The 20,431-nt window shown below is 38.0% G+C and overlaps 8 protein-coding genes and 1 long non-coding RNA gene across 10 annotated transcripts; 5 read left to right on the plus strand and 4 right to left on the minus strand.

Annotated features, from left to right (window-relative positions):
- Nucleotides 1-779: 779 nt before the first annotated feature.
- Nucleotides 780-3,483, minus strand: LOC104713031 (enolase 1, chloroplastic). 2 transcript variants are annotated; one of them, XM_087466661.1, is made up of 8 exons: nucleotides 3,089-3,483; nucleotides 2,515-2,822; nucleotides 2,140-2,294; nucleotides 1,712-2,029; nucleotides 1,434-1,580; nucleotides 1,313-1,363; nucleotides 984-1,093; nucleotides 780-908 (listed from the first exon to the last, which is right to left on the minus strand). In XM_087466661.1, exons 1-7 carry the CDS (start codon nucleotides 3,481-3,483, stop codon nucleotides 1,028-1,030), a joined length of 1,440 nt encoding a protein of 479 aa, XP_087322787.1. In that variant the 3' UTR covers nucleotides 780-908; nucleotides 984-1,027. The 2 variants fall into 2 exon arrangements, with proteins under 2 accessions (XP_087322787.1, XP_010428365.2); XM_010430063.3 differs by having other exon boundaries at nucleotides 780-1,093.
- LOC104713032 (2-isopropylmalate synthase 2, chloroplastic) lies at nucleotides 3,168-7,309 on the plus strand. Its single transcript, XM_010430065.2, has 12 exons — nucleotides 3,168-4,515; nucleotides 4,845-5,058; nucleotides 5,142-5,222; nucleotides 5,307-5,399; nucleotides 5,491-5,577; nucleotides 5,821-5,921; nucleotides 6,008-6,041; nucleotides 6,116-6,190; nucleotides 6,373-6,456; nucleotides 6,541-6,675; nucleotides 6,753-6,898; nucleotides 7,011-7,309. The coding sequence occupies exons 1-12, from the start codon at nucleotides 3,821-3,823 to the stop codon at nucleotides 7,147-7,149; spliced, it is 1,884 nt and encodes a 627-aa protein (XP_010428367.1). The 5' UTR covers nucleotides 3,168-3,820; the 3' UTR covers nucleotides 7,150-7,309.
- Nucleotides 7,310-7,606: 297 nt separating this feature from the next.
- On the plus strand, nucleotides 7,607-8,464 carry LOC104713035 (tetraspanin-17-like). The gene is made up of 2 exons (XM_010430068.3): nucleotides 7,607-8,053; nucleotides 8,128-8,464. The coding sequence occupies exons 1-2, from the start codon at nucleotides 7,607-7,609 to the stop codon at nucleotides 8,425-8,427; spliced, it is 747 nt and encodes a 248-aa protein (XP_010428370.3). The 3' UTR covers nucleotides 8,428-8,464.
- Nucleotides 8,465-8,585: 121 nt separating this feature from the next.
- LOC104713036 (large ribosomal subunit protein eL6x) lies at nucleotides 8,586-10,189 on the minus strand. Its single transcript, XM_010430069.3, has 4 exons — nucleotides 9,777-10,189; nucleotides 9,415-9,521; nucleotides 9,094-9,275; nucleotides 8,586-8,925 (listed from the first exon to the last, which is right to left on the minus strand). The coding sequence occupies exons 1-4, from the start codon at nucleotides 10,031-10,033 to the stop codon at nucleotides 8,770-8,772; spliced, it is 702 nt and encodes a 233-aa protein (XP_010428371.1). The 5' UTR covers nucleotides 10,034-10,189; the 3' UTR covers nucleotides 8,586-8,769.
- Nucleotides 10,190-11,023: 834 nt separating this feature from the next.
- Nucleotides 11,024-11,651, plus strand: LOC104713038 (uncharacterized). Its single transcript, XM_010430070.3, has one exon. The coding sequence runs from the start codon at nucleotides 11,109-11,111 to the stop codon at nucleotides 11,541-11,543; it is 435 nt and encodes a 144-aa protein (XP_010428372.1). The 5' UTR covers nucleotides 11,024-11,108; the 3' UTR covers nucleotides 11,544-11,651.
- Nucleotides 11,652-11,722: 71 nt separating this feature from the next.
- Nucleotides 11,723-13,253, minus strand: LOC104713039 (large ribosomal subunit protein eL6y). Its single transcript, XM_010430071.3, has 4 exons — nucleotides 12,865-13,253; nucleotides 12,470-12,576; nucleotides 12,152-12,333; nucleotides 11,723-12,053 (listed from the first exon to the last, which is right to left on the minus strand). Exons 1-4 carry the CDS (start codon nucleotides 13,119-13,121, stop codon nucleotides 11,898-11,900), a joined length of 702 nt encoding a protein of 233 aa, XP_010428373.1. The 5' UTR covers nucleotides 13,122-13,253; the 3' UTR covers nucleotides 11,723-11,897.
- A 297-nt stretch (nucleotides 13,254-13,550) lies between these two features.
- LOC104713040 (peptidyl-prolyl cis-trans isomerase CYP26-2, chloroplastic) lies at nucleotides 13,551-14,981 on the minus strand. Its single transcript, XM_010430072.3, has 3 exons — nucleotides 14,577-14,981; nucleotides 13,923-14,500; nucleotides 13,551-13,822 (listed from the first exon to the last, which is right to left on the minus strand). Exons 1-3 carry the CDS (start codon nucleotides 14,844-14,846, stop codon nucleotides 13,708-13,710), a joined length of 963 nt encoding a protein of 320 aa, XP_010428374.2. The 5' UTR covers nucleotides 14,847-14,981; the 3' UTR covers nucleotides 13,551-13,707.
- Nucleotides 14,982-15,101: 120 nt separating this feature from the next.
- LOC104713041 (uncharacterized) lies at nucleotides 15,102-16,359 on the plus strand. The gene is made up of 2 exons (XR_755568.3): nucleotides 15,102-15,497; nucleotides 15,671-16,359. It is a non-coding gene; the product is annotated as an uncharacterized LOC104713041 (long non-coding RNA).
- Nucleotides 16,360-18,041: 1,682 nt separating this feature from the next.
- On the plus strand, nucleotides 18,042-19,539 carry LOC104713042 (transcription factor MYB122-like). Its single transcript, XM_087466662.1, has 3 exons — nucleotides 18,042-18,301; nucleotides 18,414-18,543; nucleotides 18,715-19,539. The coding sequence occupies exons 1-3, from the start codon at nucleotides 18,169-18,171 to the stop codon at nucleotides 19,394-19,396; spliced, it is 945 nt and encodes a 314-aa protein (XP_087322788.1). The 5' UTR covers nucleotides 18,042-18,168; the 3' UTR covers nucleotides 19,397-19,539.
- The last annotated feature ends 892 nt before the right edge of the window (nucleotides 19,540-20,431 follow it).

A 20,431-nucleotide genomic window follows, 5' to 3' on the forward strand; every position in this document is an offset into this window, starting at 1 on the left:
CTAATACTATAGTTTAGAATTTAATCTCAATAATCAGCAGACTGTTTTAGAGGTTATCACAAGTGATGAAATCCTTTGATTGTTGCCGAACTCCTTTTTTTTTATTTTAAACCCCTTTGATTATTGGGATATTGGTCTCTCTTGTTTTTCTCCCAAGCAAAATTCAATGCATTAAGAAAATATAAAATACTAAAATAATGTTTATAAAAAAAAAAAGTAAAAATAATAATATAAAAAAGGATATATGTTTGACAAAAAAAAAAAAAAAAGGATATATGTTCTCATGAGTTAGCGTTGTTATGCAATATGCATTGATTATTATGCAAATCAAATCAAATTTGAACACGGAAAACAACTTCCACGTGACTCAAATGTTTTACCATTACCATTACCATTGGGCCATTTTAGTATTTAACGTGTTATACACTTATACTCTCTCAACTGGTAAAATACTAAAGCAAACTTGGCACGAGAGAACTCGCTAACATGCTCCAGAATCGTCCAGATCATTTGTTTAAGTCTTTATTGTTACAATTAGAGGCTTTCTCCAATACCATTCAATACGTCATTTCAAAAGTGTTATATATATTAAAAAAAAAAATCAAACTCAAACGAAACCATTTTGCTTAGCTGATTGAATAACGTTAACGTTCTGTTCGTTGACCGACAAGGCGACAATTATTACCAATTTTATTTGTCTCAGCTGTGACCAGAATTTCAAACCAATAAAAGTCATTGCAACTTGGGAACAATCAAATCGTCATGCAATGTACCAAAGATAATGCCAAACTCTGGTTTATCACGGGTATCCGATTAATATAGAAAATGTCTGGTCGATCCATGCTTCACATCAGTATCAATCACATTACAACACAAGACTCCGTAGAAAAAGCTGTTTCTGTTATTTCCTTTTTTAAAAAAAATAATAATTTCAGAGACAGCTATAAAAGACTGATACTAGGAGAAACTCAATTTGGTTTTACCTAATTCTGTAAGCAAAATCCAATGAGTTTCTTTCTCAATTTTCTCATGGTGATCTGAAAGCTTCACCAGCGTAGCGCACATTGCCAAGTTCCTCTTCGATACGGAGAAGCTGCAACGGAAATAAATCAAACTCACAGTTTCAGATATTCATTTATCACTTAGAATTAGACTTCCAAGTTGTGTTTGTTTGTTTTTACCCAGTTTTACTTCACAGTTTTTCTACTGAACTACTAATGTAAAAACAAACATACATTCGGACATTTTCATGTGTCAAGATTCGGTTCGTGGCTATTTAGTTGCAGCATAAGTTTAGATATTAGTTGATTACCTGGTTGTATTTTGACAATCGTTCACTTCGGCAAGGAGCACCAGTTTTGATCTACAGAAACAGAGAATGATAAGCGAACTCTAGAGAGTAAAGTAAACACGGTTTAGAGAATGTAATGTACCTGTCCGCTTGCTAAACCAACAGAAAGATCTGCTATGAAGTTATCCTCTGTCTCGCCACTCCTGTGACTAACCATCACACCCCAGCCTGCAGCTTTTGAGTCAAGCGCTGCTTGAATTGACTCGGTCACTGTCCCAATCTGGTTAACCTGTGAAACCATGATTTACAAGCAAAATGAAATTTAACTCCAATAACCAAGGTTTAGATAAACGATCTAGAGTATTGAGGTCAGCAAGAAAAATAAATGAGCAAGAGAAAAAATAGTCTTTATTTGTTTACCTTCAAGAGAAGAGCGTTGCAAGACTTTTTCTTAATAGCTTCAGCTATCCTCTTTGGGTTAGTGACCAACAAGTCATCCCCCACGAGTTGGATATCCACAGAGGATTGCAATGAAGCCCATGAACTCCAATCATCTTGGTCAAAAGGATCTTCGATAGAGACAATTGGGAAATCTCTGATGAAGTCTCTGTAGAGGTCAGCAAGACTCTCGGCTGATAGAAGATGAGCTCCATCGTTTGGCTGTTTCTTGAAGTTCAAATCGTATCTACCATCTTTCATGAAAAATTCTGATGCAGCGACATCCATTCCTATTTTGATCTGCAAAAGTAATTAAACTACGTGAGTGGTGCAACATTACACAGAAAACTCTGTAGCAATTTGATCATGTATAATAAAGAACTAAGCATATGAAAGGAGAATTTGACTACCTTTCCAGTGTAACCGGCTTTTTCAATTGCATCTATGAGCAGAACTAGTCCCTCTCTGTTGTCTTGAACATTCGGAGCAAATCCTCCTTCATCTCCGACATTACAAGCATCTTGACCGTACTTAGTTTTGATTATCCCCTTCAATGTATGATAAACTGTAATCAACAAAGTAGATTATATGCATCACGATTCAGAAGAAGAATACTTTGTCATAATCTAAATAATAGGAAGAACTTGGAAACCAAAAGAGAGAGACATAATAGGAAGGTGTACTTATCACAGCTTTTCAGTTTTTTTCGTTCTGACATGAATGCAAACTTAAAATAATTTAGAACAAAGTTCAAGCAGGTTAAACTCAAAATATCACTAACTGACCTTCACTTCCCATCTGAAAGGCCTCCGAGAATGAATTAGCTCCTACAGGTAGTATCATAAACTCTTGCATAGCCAAACTATTCCCAGCATGACTGCCTCCATTGATCACATTGAAAGCAGGAACAGGCATGACAAGCTCTTTTGTTCCCGATATATCCTGGATATGTTTGTACAAAGGCACTCCTTTAGCTCCAGCACCTGCCCTGCAAACGCTCAGTGATACTCCTAATATCGCATTAGCCCCGAGCTTTGACTTGTTTGGCGTCCCATCCAGTTCCAGCATAAGAGCATCGACATCAGCTTGGTTCCTTTAAGTACAAAAGAAACGTCAACTTATTAAACACAAGTATGCATCACCGATTATAACTTCCCAACGGTTCAGTAGCAGAAACCACAAACAGAACAAGTCAACAATGACACCTACTTCAACACTTAGTAGCATAAACCAAAATCAAAGCTACATGCCACAAACAAGTTCAATAACCTCAACTAGATTCCAAATTCAACAGTCGAATCACAAATCATAAAGGCTTATATGTAAATTTGGATTATAAAACAAAAATCATATTCTCACCTAACGTCAACACCGATGAGTTTCGGAGCGACAAGCTCATTGATATTTTTAATAGCCTGTAATACACCTTTACCACCATAGACACTCTTGTCACCATCTCTAAGCTCAAGCGCTTCGTAGATCCCAGTAGATGCACCACTAGGAACAGCCGAACGATACAGATCATCGGTAATCAGATCAACCTCCACCGTCGGATTCCCTCTACTATCAATAATCTGCCTCGCTTTCACTCCTTTCACTCTACACTCCTTAGCCACCACCGAGCATTGCACACCGCTGCGTCGGAATCTCAGACATGACGGCGCCGCAGATTCCAAATATCTCTGGCCGGTAAGACGCGACGACGGAGAGATGAAGGATCTCTGTAGATGGTTAGGTTTTGTAGTCAAAGCCATTATAACGATACCTAAACAAAAAGCACTCTCTGGTTCCTTTGACTAAAACGGGAGAGGAGAGTGGAGAATAAAAAATGGAGTTATATAATTTGAAAAACGACCTTTTGAGGGTTGGTGCAGCTGCAGGCGATGAAAACTAAGGAAGGAGTCACCAGAATTAAAAACCGGTTCAATTTCCAATTTGTTGTCCGGTTTACAGAAATCAACGGTTTAGTTTCGGTTCGAAAAAATTCAAATAAAACAAAATAATAACACTCAGCAAATAGTAACCACTAAACCAGACACTGCCGCCGTCTCCTTCCCTCTCTCTCTCTCTCTGGCTTAGGTTTTGACAGCAATGGCGTCTTCGATCATCAGAACCACTAATCTCTGTTCACTACCTTCAATTCCCGCGTTATCCTCCTCTTCCTCCTCACCGTTTTCATCTATTCATCTCCGATCACACCACCATGGAGCTGTGTCCCTCTGCACCGCCGAGAAGTTTCGTGTCTCGTGCTCAATCTCCGATTCTTCTCCTCTACCCTCTCATTCTCATCGCCGTCGTCCTGATTACATCCCTAATCGCATTTCAGACCCGAATTACGTTAGAATCTTCGACACGACTCTCAGAGACGGCGAACAGTCTCCCGGAGCTACACTAACATCCAAGGAAAAGCTCGATATCGCTCGTCAATTAGCCAAGCTTGGAGTCGACATCATCGAAGCTGGATTCCCCGCTGCTTCTAAAGACGATTTCGAAGCTGTGAAGACTATAGCTGAGACTGTTGGTAACACCGTCGACGAAAACGGATATGTTCCTGTGATCTGTGGCCTCTCGAGGTGTAATAAGAAGGATATAGAGACGGCTTGGGAAGCTGTGAAGTATGCTAAACGGCCTAGGATTCATACGTTTATTGCAACTAGTGATATTCATTTGAAGTATAAGTTGAAGAAGAGCAAAGATGAGGTTATTGAGATCGCTAGGAATATGGTTGCATTTGCTAGGAGTTTGGGTTGTGAAGATGTTGAATTTAGTCCTGAAGATGCTGGAAGGTAAAATAGTTTTGAGCTGTAGAAAACGTTTTCCTATTTGGGATTTGATTCTTGGATTTGATTCTCTGTTTTTGAAATGCTCTGTATCTTCGTAAAGCTTCCTACTTTTGCTACAATTTTCTATTGCATAGTGTAGATTCGATTTATGTTGATAGTTGTATAGAATTTTGTTGTGGAGTGTCGTCATTAAATGTTCAAGTTCTTTTTTTTTAAGGATTGGTAGTTAAAATTTTGATGCTCCTTTGATAGTGATTAGTGGCTACTAACAACATTTGTGTTTCTTTTTCTCTGTTTACTTAAAATTGTAAAAATGTATGCTTGGTGTTCAGATCGGAGAGAGAGTATTTATACGAGATTCTTGGTGAAGTGATAAAAGCTGGAGCAACAACTCTCAACATACCTGACACTGTTGGTATAACCTTGCCCAGTGAGTTTGGTCAGTTGATTGCTGATATTAAAGCTAATACTCCTGGGATTCAAAATGTTATAATCTCTACACATTGTCAGAATGATCTTGGACTCTCCACTGCCAACACTTTATCTGTATGTCAATTTTTTGTTTTTCTTTGGATGAGATTAGCTGTCACAAATCGTTACTTATATGTCAATCTTTTTTTTGAATTCAGGGTGCACATTCCGGTGCAAGACAAGTGGAAGTGACGATCAATGGAATTGGCGAAAGAGCTGGAAACGCTTCATTAGAAGAGGTCAGATATCCTGAAGTAGCTTCCTTTCCATACCTGCATTTTAAATACTTAATATTACTTAAATATTTCATTCTAACTGTATAGGTTGTCATGGCCATAAAATGCCGTGGAGATCATGTGTTAGGAGGCCTATTTACTGGAATCGATACCCGGCACATTGTTATGACAAGCAAGATGGTACACATTTTGAACTTCATTCTTCATTTTTTCTTAAGAAGGGGAAAGTTTTTGGAGATTTTTCTTTTGAGGTCTATTTTCATTTGCTCAGGTTGAAGAATACACTGGTATGCAAACGCAGCCCCATAAGGCTATTGTAGGAGCAAACGCCTTTGCTCATGAAAGTGGTATTCATCAGGTCAGTTGACGAAACTTACTTGATGCTAAGTGACTAAAGTCTGCTTCATCTTATATTAAACGGGAAAAATGTAACTCTCCTAGTCTGGAATTTATCTTCAAGGTATAACTTACCCTAATAGTATTTTGCTTGGCCTCTCAGTGAAGTAATTTTTAACTCATGATGTGCATATTTACCCTTTCAATCTTCTGCATGACCCTTTTCATGTGTGTCTTTTGGTCGTATTTCATGCACTCTATTTAGGATGGAATGCTGAAGCACAAAGGTACATATGAAATTATGAGCCCCGAAGAGATTGGACTCGAGCGATCAAATGAAGCTGGTATTGTATTAGGGAAGCTCAGGTATGGAACTTTTGTTGTTCAGACTGTTATTCCAGATGGGCTTGTCTTATTCAAACTAATGCTTACTTATTATTTATTGTATCCAGTGGGCGTCACGCACTGAAAGACCGTTTGAATGAGGTACATGTCCCTATATCCATACTCACTACCATCTTAGTAAGATAATGTTTTCTTATCATTTTTTACCTTTCCAGCTCGGTTATGTCCTGGATGATGGTCAGCTCAGCAATCTTTTTTGGCGTTTCAAAGCCGTGGCAGAGCAAAAAAAGGTAGTAAGAACCTTGGGGGAACTGGTTTGGGTGCTGTTCCCAATTTTAAAACGTTTAGCGTCCATTTATATGATGATGCAGAAAAAATGGAATCTCGGGTTTTTGCTATTTCAAGATATTTTTAGTGTTGTGGAGGGTTTGCATCATGTCTCTTGATTGTCTTTGTTACCTTGGTGATCCAGAGAGTTACCGATGCCGACTTAATAGCTTTAGTATCTGATGAAGTGTTTCAGCCAGAGGCAGTATGGAAACTCTTGGACATGCAGGTGAAAACTGGAGCTTGGATTTGTTTTCTCTCTATTTTCTTTTTCAGTCAGTTCTTATTATGATTATCGAAATTGGGAATGTAGATAACTTGTGGAACTCTCGGTCTCTCAACATCCACTGTAAAACTTGCTGATTCCGATGGCAAAGAGCATGTAGCTTGTTCTGTTGGAACTGGACCTGTAGATGCAGCTTATAAGGCAGTTGATCTTATCGTTAAGGTACTTCTTTCACTAGGATTGAGGGTTATATATGTATTTAGATCATATAGTACTTATCTAATGCTGATCATATTCAGGAACCCGCGACTCTGCTTGAGTACTCAATGAATGCAGTAACAGAAGGCATTGATGCTATTGCGACCACACGGGTTCTAATCCGCGGAGACAACAACTACTCATCAACAAACGCGGTAACTGGCGAATCTGTTGAAAGAACTTTTAGGTAAATTCACTTAACCTTCTTCATCATCCTTGTTGAAACTAATCTAGCAACTGAAACTGAAGAAAAGAATAGCAATAATTACTCTTGTCTCCCTGTGTTTGTGTTCTTACAGTGGAACCGGAGCAGGGATGGACATTGTGGTGTCAAGCGTTAAAGCTTATGTTGGAGCTTTGAACAAAATGTTAGGTTTCAAAGAACACTCCTCAACTTTAAGAAAAATCCCTTCGGAGGCCAACAAAGTCCCTGCCTGAAACCTGCATATCTCCGATCAATCAATTTAGGTTTACACTTTTCACTTGTATTTTCTAATTATTTATCGTTAAAGAAAATGGTATTGAATGTATAAGACGATGAGTAATGGTTTTGGTTTTCTGGAATAATTATGACATAAAAAAGAGTCTTAGTAGCAAATTCGTTCAAACCTGTGAGCTGGTTAAATAGTGAAACAGAACAAACTTTTCTATATTTAGTATTATATAGTTCGTCATTTGCCACAACGGGCAAGATAATTTAACAATCTTACCTCATAAACTAAACTAAATTACGATTTATTTACCTTCCAACAAACAAACCAAAACACAACAGAAACTAACTTTGCCAGGAAAGTTTATGTTCTTACTTATTCATCTCCATGATTCATAAAGAGAACCTCAAATAACTACAAATTTGCTTCGATTCAGGGGTTTCGTGTTCTCCAGACTCAAAAAAATGTCGGAAATACAAACTGGATTTCTAACAATGACGACAATAATCTTGATATCTATAGGCCTCACAATGATGGGAACAGGTCTATACCAAAAAAAAACAGTGTCTTCTTGCATCCAAGAAACCTCAGCCCCGTTTGTGTTACTTGGTCTGTTTCTTCTGTTGATTCCTCAGATCGGTCTATACGGAATCTGTTGCCGCTCCAAACGTCTTTTCAATTTTTTCTACTATGGCATGGTTGTGGTCATTATCATTGTATCTGGTTTTTCAATCAAATGTTTTCTTTACAACACCACTTTTGGAATCCCTAAGAATCCGGCCAACGACCACCGCACCGTGCCACAGTTACTTGGCCAGCTGGTCCCTAAGGAGAAGTTCGAGAAGGTAACCTCGTGTATCATTTACAACCATGACTGTAATTTCAATGCCAGCAAAAACAGCAATGTTTGGGTAAGTTTCCAAATATTTACTATAAATAAAAGACATGTTTTATATAAAACTAACTATACATGCTATATATGCAGAAGTATTGCTGTGCACAACCGGAGGAATGTGGGGATGTGACGATGTTCGACAAGCCAGGCGAGTGGAGTTGGAAACATCAGTATGAACGGAACCAAGTTCCAGATCAATGTTCTTATGAATATTGTTTGGATTGCAAAGGCTGCCAACTAAGCATCTTAAAAGCCATTGTTCATCAATGGAAATATCTCTCAATGTTTACTTATCCTTCTCTAGTCCTTTCCTGCCTCAGTCTTGCATTGGCTTGGTCTCTCAAGGAGACTATACATGAAACCGAAGATTATCTAGGTTCGTATAGTTGATCTATTATAATCCAAATCTAGAAATACTTCACATCAACAAGTGTCAATTTGTATACTGCTTTTTGAATTAAAAACACCAATGTTCATGTGCATACATACGTACATGCATTATACACATACATGCTTCTGTCTAAATGTTTGTTCAAGTTCGTAACAGCTAAAGCACAACTTAAGTCTCCTCTTTCATAGAATTTTGCTTTAGAGGTCACATCACGAAACAGGTTCGATAGTTTATCCATACGTAAAATATAGAAGGTATAAGCCAACCATTTAGAGGGTAACACACACTTCCGGAGACGGATACTCTAGAAAACTCAAACAAAAAAGGTTAGGTTATGAAACCTAGAAAACAAGCTCATGGGGCTTCATCCCTTGTTTCAGTGAAAACCTTGCTCCAAGGTAAGCCTTCAACTCGGGAACTGCTTCAATGGCTTTGATCAAAGCTGCATCCACAGCTTTTTGGTCATCTTTCTTCCCTTGTGGAATCTCCTTCTTCTCCTGTGATATTTAAAAAAGAGGTGTTAAGTCAAGCATAATGATTACAATTTGGCCAACTACAATGGACTGTGATAACCAAGATGAATTGGCATTCTATCTAAAATGCGATATAAAACCACTTTCTGATCAAGCAATGGTTATTGTAACTTGCCAAAAAGATTATTATACCTCTTTATCAGCCTCGAAGAACTCTCCTTCTGTCTTCTTCTTTTTCTTCTCAGCAACCTTGGCAAAGTACTTATCATCGAATTTGTCAAGAGTGACTCCAGAAATGTCAACCTTCGTGGAAGTGCCAATCACATAGGCCTGGTTAACACGTCTTAAAGGAACACCATTGACCTTGAATGGTCCTGAATGTCAATAACAGAAAATAGGAAAACTTCAGGTCCAAATAGAAGACAGAGAAAATAAAATATATAGAGAATAAGCGTTCTCCAAATGGACTATAGAATATGGCAATCAAGAGAGCAGGATTAGGATAAAACTCACCGGACACAAGAAGCAAACCAGAGGGAAGTTGCTTCAGAAAAACAACTCTCTTGCCCTTGAACCTACCAGCAAGGATGATCAGCACTGTCCCTGGTGTGATGCTTGATCTACAATACAAACATTATTAAACCCATAATCAACTGACGTAACCAAAACAAGGCAAAGCAAAGAACAACGTAATTTTCATAAACCCGTGCATTTCCACAAATTCTCCAAAAAGTTTGCCACTTTCCAGCAGATATTCAAATCTAATACAAACCCTCTTAGCAAAACTACTCTACGAGCCAAAAAAACAATCAACAGCAAACCACAAGGAAGACAATTGTATCGAGCTAGGAGACAGTGTATCATAGCTAAAGTACCTGAGCTTGGTTGGTTTTGGCGTGCGCCTGTTGGGAAGAGGTTTCTTAACATCTTCAGCTGGATAGAACTTTGGTGGCTTCTCCGCCGGTGTATCAACCTTCGATTTAGCATCGTGGCGGGGGAAAACGCCTCCATTTTTGGCCTTGATTGCCCACAAACCTCTCTTATGGTACATCTGGGATCTCGAGTATTTACCTACTCCCCTGATCAGATCAGGGTTTCTGTTCACCTTCGGCGTCCTCTGTTTAGCCGGCATGGTTCCCTCTGTCGTGATGAATCAGGCAAATTATTCCGGCTGAGAGAGTGGCAAGAAGAGAGCGTTGAGGCGGAGAGGATGGTTAATTTGAAGACAGAGAAACCCTAATTTGAAAATTTAGGGCAAATTTGGGCTTGTGGGCTTTGGAATTAGATCGGGCTTTTAATGTGGACCGTGACATACATAATAGGATTTGTTATTCTTTAGTTCGTAAGAATTAACCGTTTTGTTTAATTCAAGCAGTGTTCAAGAAAGCGCTAGGCGGTATCTACGCGGTGATCCAGCGCCTAGTGCCTAGAACGCTTAGTTGGGGTCTAGACGGTTTTTAGGCGGTTTAGGCGTTTACAACATAAAACATTAAATATATAAAATTATACAAAAATATATGTTATAAAAATAAAAAAATACAAATTATAAACAAAAGTAAAAAAAAAATACATTTATTTAAATTATATTAACAACATATAAATATTTATAATTACATATATAGATATAAAACATAATAATTTAATATATGTAATTTAAAAATCAAAAATAAATATTAAAATACAATTTATGTAATTTTAAGCGGTTTACGCGGTCATCTAAACGTCTGCTGAGCGCCTAGCGCCTAGACGGCCGCCTAGACCGCTTTCTTGAACACTGAATTCAAGTAATCATAAATCTAATTTTACAGAGAAGTCACTCCAAACTCAAACTAGTGGCAGTTACAGTAGTTTATCTATAAAGTTGGGCTAATCCCCCAGGGTATGACAAATGCCAAAATCAGAACAAGAAGTCAACGTTTGCTTCACCTCTAAGAGTGCAATGGATCGTATACATATCTTTATTATTATAGCTTGAGAAGCTTTTGATGAAGCTGATGAGGATTTCTCCGCTTTATTCACCTTTACATGTCCTTCCTCACCAAACATTGGTCGGCTTAAAAGCTCTCCAAAAGACCAATGTCCATGTGCACATGCCTCTATGGCTCTATATATAATACATCTTCATTTTCAGATATACCATAGCTAGCGAACTCTATCGACAAATATAGAATCTTCATCTCCAAGAACCACAAACATCATTAGATTTAATGGCTATGGCTAGTAGTAGTAGCAGCTCGTCGTTGTTTCCTACACAACAACAACCGCAACAGCAATTAGGAGGCAATGAGATCGTACCTACGGCTACCAATGCCAATCTAATTGCAGCACCAAACGCTCCAAACCATTACTCCTCCGGCTCTATTGGACCCTTCTTCGCAGTCATCTCTGTTCTCGTCGTTCTTGCAGTTCTCTCTTGCTTCTTGGGTCGTATATGTGCAAGGCGCCGCCAGGGTACTGTTTTAGTTGCTGAAGCCAATCCATTGGAGATGATAAAGAGTGGTGGGCTCTTAGGATGGCTGAGACGAAAATGGAGACGATGTTTGGCCGGAGATGTTGAGGCCGGAGCTAAAGTTGCTGATTGTGCTGGTAAAGAAACACCTAAAGATAACGATCAAACTCGTATAGAAGCACCTCCAGCTTGATCTCAGTGCATGTGTGAGTGATAAAGTAATAAGAGTATCAACGTTTTATGTAGAATGTAAGCTAACTATTAGCATCACTGAAATGGTTTTTTCAATTCTTCACTTCGATTTCCATCATGTCTTAACAATTACTACTTACTAGAATCATCTGAACTGTTTACCATTGCTGAAGTCAGATCTCACACATTCAAAACCAAGATTGATAAATTATCCGTATGTAGAACAGAAATCCATAAAGCAGCAGCCAAAATTTTATGTCTCTGGTCAGTGGACAAGAACAAAACCAACCATTTGAAGTGTAAAACTTGAGGAGACAGATACTCTAACAGAAACCTCAGAAAAAGGTTATGAAATCTAGAAAACAAGCTCATGGGGCTTCATTCCTTGTTTCAACGAAAACCTTGCTCCAAGGTAAGCCTTCAACTCAGGAACTGCTTCAATGGCTTTGATCAAAGCTGCATCCACGGCTTTCTGGTCATCTTTCTTCCCTTGTGGAATCTCCTTCTTCTCCTGTGGAATGAATCCAAAAGGTATATATGTTGGTCAAGAATAGCTTTTTAACTTGGGTAGTGCACAAACAAGATGAACTAAATGTGCGTTTGAGATACCTCTTTATCAGCCTCGAAGAACTCTCCTTCTGTCTTCTTGTTTTTCTTCTCAGCAACCTTGGCAAAGTACTTATCATCAAATTTGTCGACGGTGACTCCAGAAATGTCCACCTTAGTTGAAGTGCCAATCACATAGGCTTGGTTCACACGTCTCAAAGGAACACCATTGACCTTGAATGGTCCTGCACGTCAATAACACACAACAAGAATGTCAACTTCATACAGAATACACAAAGCACGTTTAATGAAAGTGGGTGTTCCTCATTTGGGATATACAATGTTGGCAAAATCAAGAGAGAACATTAGCATAAAACTCACCAGAGACAAGAAGCAATCCAGAGGCAAGCTGCTTTAGAAAAACAACTCTCTTTCCCTTGAACCTACCAGCAAGAATAATCAACACAGTTCCTGGGGTGATGCTGGATCTGCAGTACAGTCATAAGAAGATCTGATTACAACACAACAGATTCATGACAATGTAACAGCAAATTACATAGCAAATGAGACAACAAACAAAACTGAACAGACTACAATTCTTCCAAAAAGCCTCAGTAATTAACGATTTAAACAATACAAAACTAGCCAATGTTTCCGGAAGAGTCAAGGAATTAAAATGCATACAAACCACTACTTAAACCAAAGACATAAAAGACTACTGCATCGAGCTATACATCAGAGTCCAAGACAATGGGACAGTTTATAAGCTAGAGTACCTGAGCTTGGTTGGCTTTTGCGTGCGCCTGTTGGCGAGAGGTTTCTTCACGTCTTCAGCTGGATAGAACTTTGGTGGCTTCTCCGCCGGAGCATCAACCTTAGACTTAGCATCGTGGCGAGGGAAAACGCCTCCATTTTTGGCCTTGATTGCCCACAGACCTCTCTTATGGTACATCTGAGACCTTGAGTATTTACCAACTCCCCTGATCAGATCAGGGTTCCTGTTGACCTTCAGTGTCCTCTGCTTCGCCGGCATGGTTTCTTACACTCTCTGTAGCAAACCCTCGAAGAGAATCAAGAAGACTTTCCGGCCGAGAAAATGGATGGGTAAGTGCAAGAGGTAGAGGATAGGTCACATTTTGAAGAGACAGAAACCCTAAATTAATTTAGGGCTAGCTTGGGCTCATGGGCTTTAATATAAGATTGGGCTTTTATTTCGGACCGAGACATTATAGAATTTGTTTAACCATAATAAACCGTTTAAATTTGATTAAGCACGTAAATTAATTCAGAACTTGTGTTAGTTGCTACATCAGTACATTGATTCTGTTAACAAAAGAAGTAGATTAGAAATATGTATAGAGTTGTATGTCGAGCTTGGAACTAATTCTTAATGAGATCGAGTATCTGAGTTATATAGTTAAGCCTCAGGCAGTTCAATTCTATTGGGGATGCTCTGGCCGAGGACAAAAAATTCTTATCCCACTTACAATTTCTCAATTGATAATGTAATTGATAACGGGTTACTCTTGTTAAACCAGTTTGTTGAGTTTAAAAACAAAAACATTTCTTGCATTACTACAACAAAAAAAAACGCTGCCAATAAAAACAGGAGCTCTCATTCATAGAGTTGGTGACTCTATCAAACCACAATTGGTGACAACAACTTTCGAATAAGGCCGATTAAATCCTCTCTCCGCCACCACAGCTCTCTTATCTCCGATCACTTTAGCCACCCTATTTCACAAAACCACAATCACAAACCCTCTCAATCTCAAATAAATAAAAAAACACACAAATTCAAATCCAACGGTAAAAATAAAATAAAAATGTGAACCTGAAATAAGGAGAAGAAGTGTTATCCCTAACAGTCTTCACTTCCCTAATCTTCTCCACAACTCCCATCCCTTCCAAAACCTTCCCAATCACCAACACCGAATCCTCCAGCTCCGGCGAATCAACCGCCGTTATAACAAACTCCGTTCCGTTAGGTCCCACCGTAACAACCTCTTCCTCCATCGCAAGCTTCCCATTCCTCGCCACAAGCTTCGTCTTCGGCGGCGGTATCGACGGATCCCTCACAACGATCCCAACGCTCCCCGCCTTATTCTCATTATTACATATCTCTCCTCTCCTCCCTCTCTCCCACTCTTCGATCAAGTTCTGTAGAGTACCCACCGCGGCTGTGGCTCTCTCTGCGTCAACGCCGTAAGATCTGATCCCGCCGTGCTGAACGTATCCTGGCATGATCTTCACGAACTCTTTTCTCCGGTAACTTATCCCTGCTTTCCCGCTTACGATGCTGCTGAATCTAGCTGTTCCCGCCGGTACATCGTCTCCGTATAATCCGATTATGATCCTTCCGATTGGTTCTCCGTCGATCGATACGTCGATGAACGCTTTCTTAGTCGGAACCTGGAGAAGAAACCGAATTTAACCAACCAGTATCGAAGATTGAGAAATTAAAATTGGAATTAACATTTTTTCTTACTCTGTTTCCGCAATTTGTGGGATTAGGATTACTAATTGTTGTATCATCTGCTTGAGCTTTGGAAAAGTCGAGCAATGGCGTCAGAGTTGTTTGAGTACTTAGGAGTAAAAGTAACGAGGATTTACTTAGATTCCTTCGCGATAGTTTGCAATCTGGTTCCGAGAACGTTCCTACGGTGATATTGGTTCTCCGGCTGTTATGCGGTGGCTCTGTAGACGACGGTTGGAATTTTGCGGATAGGGACAAAAGTTTCGCATTGCGGAGCATCATACTTTGTCTAGCTGATGATGAATGTGATTGAATCTGGTTGTTAATAATAACGTCATTGGTGGAGAGATAGTGAACTTGAGATTTCGTGGATAAGGGGAATTGAAAGTGAGCCTTATATATATCACACAAACGTAACCACTCGAATTGATTATATACTTCTTCAATTTATTATGATTTCCAAACTTAGCCCCAATCCCAAGCCCAAGCCCAAACATAAGTATCATACTCTGGTCAAACCAAGTAAAGTAAGAGACCGAGCTTACTTCACAATGGCGGTCACTTGGAAGACCTAACCTTAAGTGTTTTAGTTATCAATCAAAGAAGAGTTTGGTAGCTTTGGCATATTGTAAAGTAACTTGCATAGTTGCATCTATTTATTCCTTTTTGTAATTTTCTCAAAAAAAAAAAAAAACAAAATTGAAGTCGTTTTGGTTGTGTTTTATTTTTTTGACAAATAAGCTTTTGGTATTTTGCTTCCTAAGTCCTAACTGAGACGGATTCGGATATCCGGTGTTTTTGGAGGTATCCGGATCCGCCTCCGGATCCGCCGGATATGTAGTTGTGATCTCCGAATCCGGATCCGGCCACCCCGGATATCCGGCCACCGGATCTCCGTTCAAATACTCGGATATCCGCGGATATCCGGATCCGGTATTTTTTTTGTTTCCTTTATGTTCTCTTCTCCAAAAAAAACCCTAGCACTCAAGATTTTCAATCTCCTCTCGCCGATCTTGAATCTCTTCTCTGCTGGATCTTTAATCTCATCACTTATATTGGTTTTTTATCTTGTTTCTCCTCTTGAAACTTTTGCATCACTATAACAGCGAAACCAGAGGAAAAGAAGAGAAAGGGCTCTTAGCCACCGTAGATATAACAGGCGGAGGATGGAGGAAAGTTGGTGGTGGAGGAGCAATAGAGCCGAAATCAAAAAGAAAGAACTGAATCGATGAAAGGACTGCTCCATCTCCTATGTCGGCCGTCGTGGAAGTGAAAAGAGAGAGGTTTTTTTTTTGTTTTTTTGTCGAGAATGTTGTGGCTATGGACTAGGGTTTGTGTAGGTGTTAGTTTATTGGATTTGGCCCAATACTTTTAGATATTAAAATTTAAAAGTCCAATAACATAAAGCCCAAATCCAATAGATTAGCATAGAACCGGATCCGGATATCCGGTTTGAATTTTTATCGATATCCGACTCCGTATCCGGATCCGGTCGGATACCAAAATTCAATATTCGAATCCGGATCTGATCCGAAAAACCGGATATCCGACGGATCCGGATATTTAGTCCCAGGCCTAGGTACTACTAGTACTAGTACTAACTAATGTCGCACGGAAAATGCCAAATCTTGTTAGTCTTAGTCAACTTTTTCGCTTGCATTAAAACGATCATTTATGTCGATATGGCGTTGTAGGCTTGTTTGTAGCCCCGGCAAAGGTTCTGGCTTAATTATGTGAAATAAAGTGTAAAATAATGTAATAAGTTCGTCGATGGAATCATACTTGAAACATGGAATCGTACGTATGTGCTAATATCGTAACTTTTATCTCGGAATATATATATAGTTCTTGCCTTCTGTAGTGTATACCCTACTTTGGGCTACAAGTCTGTATTATATAATGAATGATAATTATGGAGAATAGTACTGTATTTTCAGGGTTGCACTGACAAAAGATGTTCTTTATCTACAATATCTTCAAGTCAGTATGCAAATAATGGTTTTCTTAGTCTAACCGTGGAAAATTATAAAGTAGAAAAGTTATATCAATTCTTTTACTGTTTTTGTCAAAGTTATACTATTTCTTTTATTTCCATTTTTGTGGGTATTTTGATTCAGATAAATGCTGTCCAGGTCCAGTGTTTGAGCGACCAAATTGTAGGTTTATTTTGATTTATTTCATCAAATACAAACGACCGTATTGTTGATGAGTTGATCACTTTCCTCGAATTTTCAGTTTTCGTAGTCGATGCCACCAAGTGTGCATGTTTGAAAACCGCTTTGTATTTCTTACTGTTATTTTATTTGGTTTTGTCGTGAACTGCGTTATAGTGTTTCTTTTGATTGTCTTCTTCGTTAGAATAGTCTCGCGCGCGCGCATTCCATCTTTTACAGTTGATTTTTAGTCCGACAATAATACGTTACAGGCACTCTTTTTCGCTTGGGATATTATATTTTTTTGTTGGATTTTCTTATTGAAAATCTCGAGGTCAGTTTTTTTTTATGTTTTTCACGCCTCGTGAGATATGACTTTTGACAAATTTTAACCGTGATTATTAAACCATACTCTGATGTCTGATTCTTTTTTTTAAATAGTAATTTTAACTTGACTGAATCCTTTATTTGTCCGGAAGATTGTCTAAAGAGTGATGACATATGAGAACATTCAACTCAAAGAAAAATACGAAAGTGAAGTATAAAATATTGTACATTCACTTCACAGTGTTCATCATCCAGTTAATTAACTTTTGTCAATCACGTATATATGACCTCTAAATTATGACGTTAACGTCAGATATTTATCGATCTCTTTTTGACAATAGATATATTTAGGATATTTATGGACCATTTTGTCATTTAAACCAATTTTTTTTCTAATTATACTGTTTTAAACTTTCTATGCAAAAATTAAATGTATTTTATATTTATGGGTTATTATATTTTATAGTGTGTTTTCTTATTAGCTAAACTAGTTGTATTTAATAATGGTTTTATGTATAATTAAGAAGTACATTAAATGAGAAATTATCTGTGATTTTTTTTTTAATTTGCAAAAATCTTAAGTTACAAAGAAATTGAAATAAAAGGAGTATTTAAATAAATTTAGGTCAATTAGTCTTGTTGAGAAAAGTACTACGGAATACTACGAAATTTTAAAACCAAGATAAGAGGGAAGAATTGTCCATCTGATTTTAATGCTAGTGATTAAATTTGTCTGTTCAAATTTCTGGATATTTTGTCTGTTCAAATATCTGGATATTATAATTATAAATGGTGTTTTAAGTTAGAAAGGACCAAAAAAATAAAATGGCTAACAAAGAAATGTAAAGATACGTAAAGAAACCTCCATCTCAATTCTTTGTTCCACTTAATAATCCACGTGTGACGTGTCAATCACTTTAAACAACGCCGTCGGCTGCACACGAGCCACGCACGCTTAATCGTTACTATAAAAACTATCCAACCCCAAGTGAGAAAAACATACAAAAAGCTCTCTCTCTTATCTCTGTTTTGTTCGTCTTCATCTCACTTCTCAAACACAAAATATCAGAAACTGGGAAAGAGCAAAAACACATAACAATTAAAAGTATATTTAAGAATCAAGAATGGTACGGACTCCCTGTTGTAGAGCAGTAGGGTTGAAGAAAGGAGTATGGACTCAAGAAGAAGACCAAATACTCATCGCCCATGTTCAACGACACGGTGAAGGAGGATGGAGAACCCTTCCTGATAAAGCTGGTATGTAACCCATTTGGCTATTTCCATAATCAGCTTATCTTTGCATTATTATACTGTTTTAATAATAATTAATATTAATCAATGTTTTCATTTTTTTTAAATAACATTATAGGACTCAAAAGATGTGGCAAAAGCTGCAGACTGAGATGGGCGAATTACCTAAGACCTGACATTAAGCGTGGAGATTTTAGCCAAGATGAGGAAGATTCCATGATCAGCCTCCATGCGATACATGGCAACAAGTAATTAAGTGTTTTTTTTTTTTTTTTTTTTTTTTTAACTCTATACTCTATAATAATAATAAAAACAATATCCCCTTAATGATCCTCACAAAATGTGTGACAGTGTGAGATGCTATAACGACCTTTTGGTATACACACATTTGCTAATAAAGAATATGTTTTACTGATCAGATGGTCGGCCATAGCTCGTAGGTTACCAGGAAGAACAGACAATGAGATCAAGAACCATTGGAACACTCACATCAAGAAACGTCTGGTCAAGAAAGGTATCGATCCGTTGACCCACAAATCCCTTATCGATGGTGCCGGTAAATCATCTGACCATCCCGAGACGCCACGGGAGAACACCAGCGTTCATCAGGAGGAAGATGATCATAAGTCAAAAGACAATAAGTCATCATCAAGATCATCAGCTCGGTTCTTAAACAGAGTAGCTAACAGATTTGGTCAGAGAATAAACCAGAGTGTTCTGTCTGATATTATTGGAAGTGGTAGCTTACTTGCTAGTTACACTACTCCTACTATAAGTGCTTCCGAATGTGAAAGGTCAACGAGTTCTTCGTCCACACCAACCTCTTCGAATATCCTCACTGACCAAAGCATAAATGTTGATGCAACATCTTTGTCCTCTTCCACGTGCTCTGACTCCTCCGATATCTTCTTGTATGACGATATCTTCAGTGACATTGAAGATATGACGAGGTTTTCATCAAGATTTTCTAGTAATGTTGTATCTCACGATGGTGAAGAGTTCTTGATGTTGGATGGGTCTTTTTTGGAGAACACATCGTTCATGAGGGAACTTACAATGATTCTTCAAGAGGATAAAATGGAGACGACGTCGATTTACTGATAGCCACGTTTAACGAAGTTGCTGACTCCTTAAGGGATAGACCTATTTTGGATGAGTAAATAAATGTCGAGAAATTATTTTTCTATATAATGATGATGATGATGATGAAAATTGGCAAGTAAATCAATTAGGGAGTTTGATTTGCTTTGGTTTTCTTAGATTCAATATTTCAATCTTTGCTTTGTAGATTCAATAACTTAGGTAGGATCGGATTTGCTTACTTGCACGGTACCATTGTTCGTTTTTGGGGGATATGCTAGACCTATCCGTGCAAAGAGAAAAAAAAAAAAAAAAAAAAACCTACATATCCTTGCATGCGAATGAAACCATGCTGTGAGAAAGTGAAACACTACGTTAAACTATTGAATGCAAATGGAATGTGTTACTTAATTATCCTCCATGAGCTAGGTTGATCCGTTGATGTTATGATTTCACATTACATATAAGTGTATAACATACAAGAAAAGTTTTCCCGAACTGATTGGTTTAATTTGATCAATTAGTTTTGTGTTTGATCATGTATTCAGTACACTACGTACTTTTTTTTAGGGGGTATCATACTATATTGCGTGCTTAGCTTAACCAATCTCCTATATATCTTTGTTTCTGTTCTTACCAATGATCGTTTGTTATGCCCCAAACAACTATTTATGGTACATATATATAGCAGCCATATAGGTTATTATTCATCTCCCAAATCTTCTGTATAAATTTTAAAGGAAACGAATAAAGAATAACCAATATTTTTTTAACTGTTTAGAAGAAAATCTTTTATTAGATAGATCTGATAATCGAAAACGAACTTGTTTCTAAGAGATACAGTCTATGATCTACTGAACTATCATACATGAAAATAACCGAAAGAGTTCGGATTTAAGAAGAAAATAACATGTTGCTTCATGCTTGTTGCATATTGATTGATGTCATGTGGGGTGAAGATGGAAGCTGATCACAACAAATTGTTGAAGAAAAGTCGAAGCATCAAGCAGTCTATGGCAATTGTCAGTGGACACGTGTGTCTGTCAGTGTGTGAGT

Source organism: Camelina sativa, chromosome 9 (genome assembly GCF_030686135.1).
Source record: "Camelina sativa cultivar CO46 ecotype springtype chromosome 9, ASM3068613v1".
Classification (NCBI taxonomy): domain Eukaryota; kingdom Viridiplantae; phylum Streptophyta; class Magnoliopsida; order Brassicales; family Brassicaceae; genus Camelina; species Camelina sativa.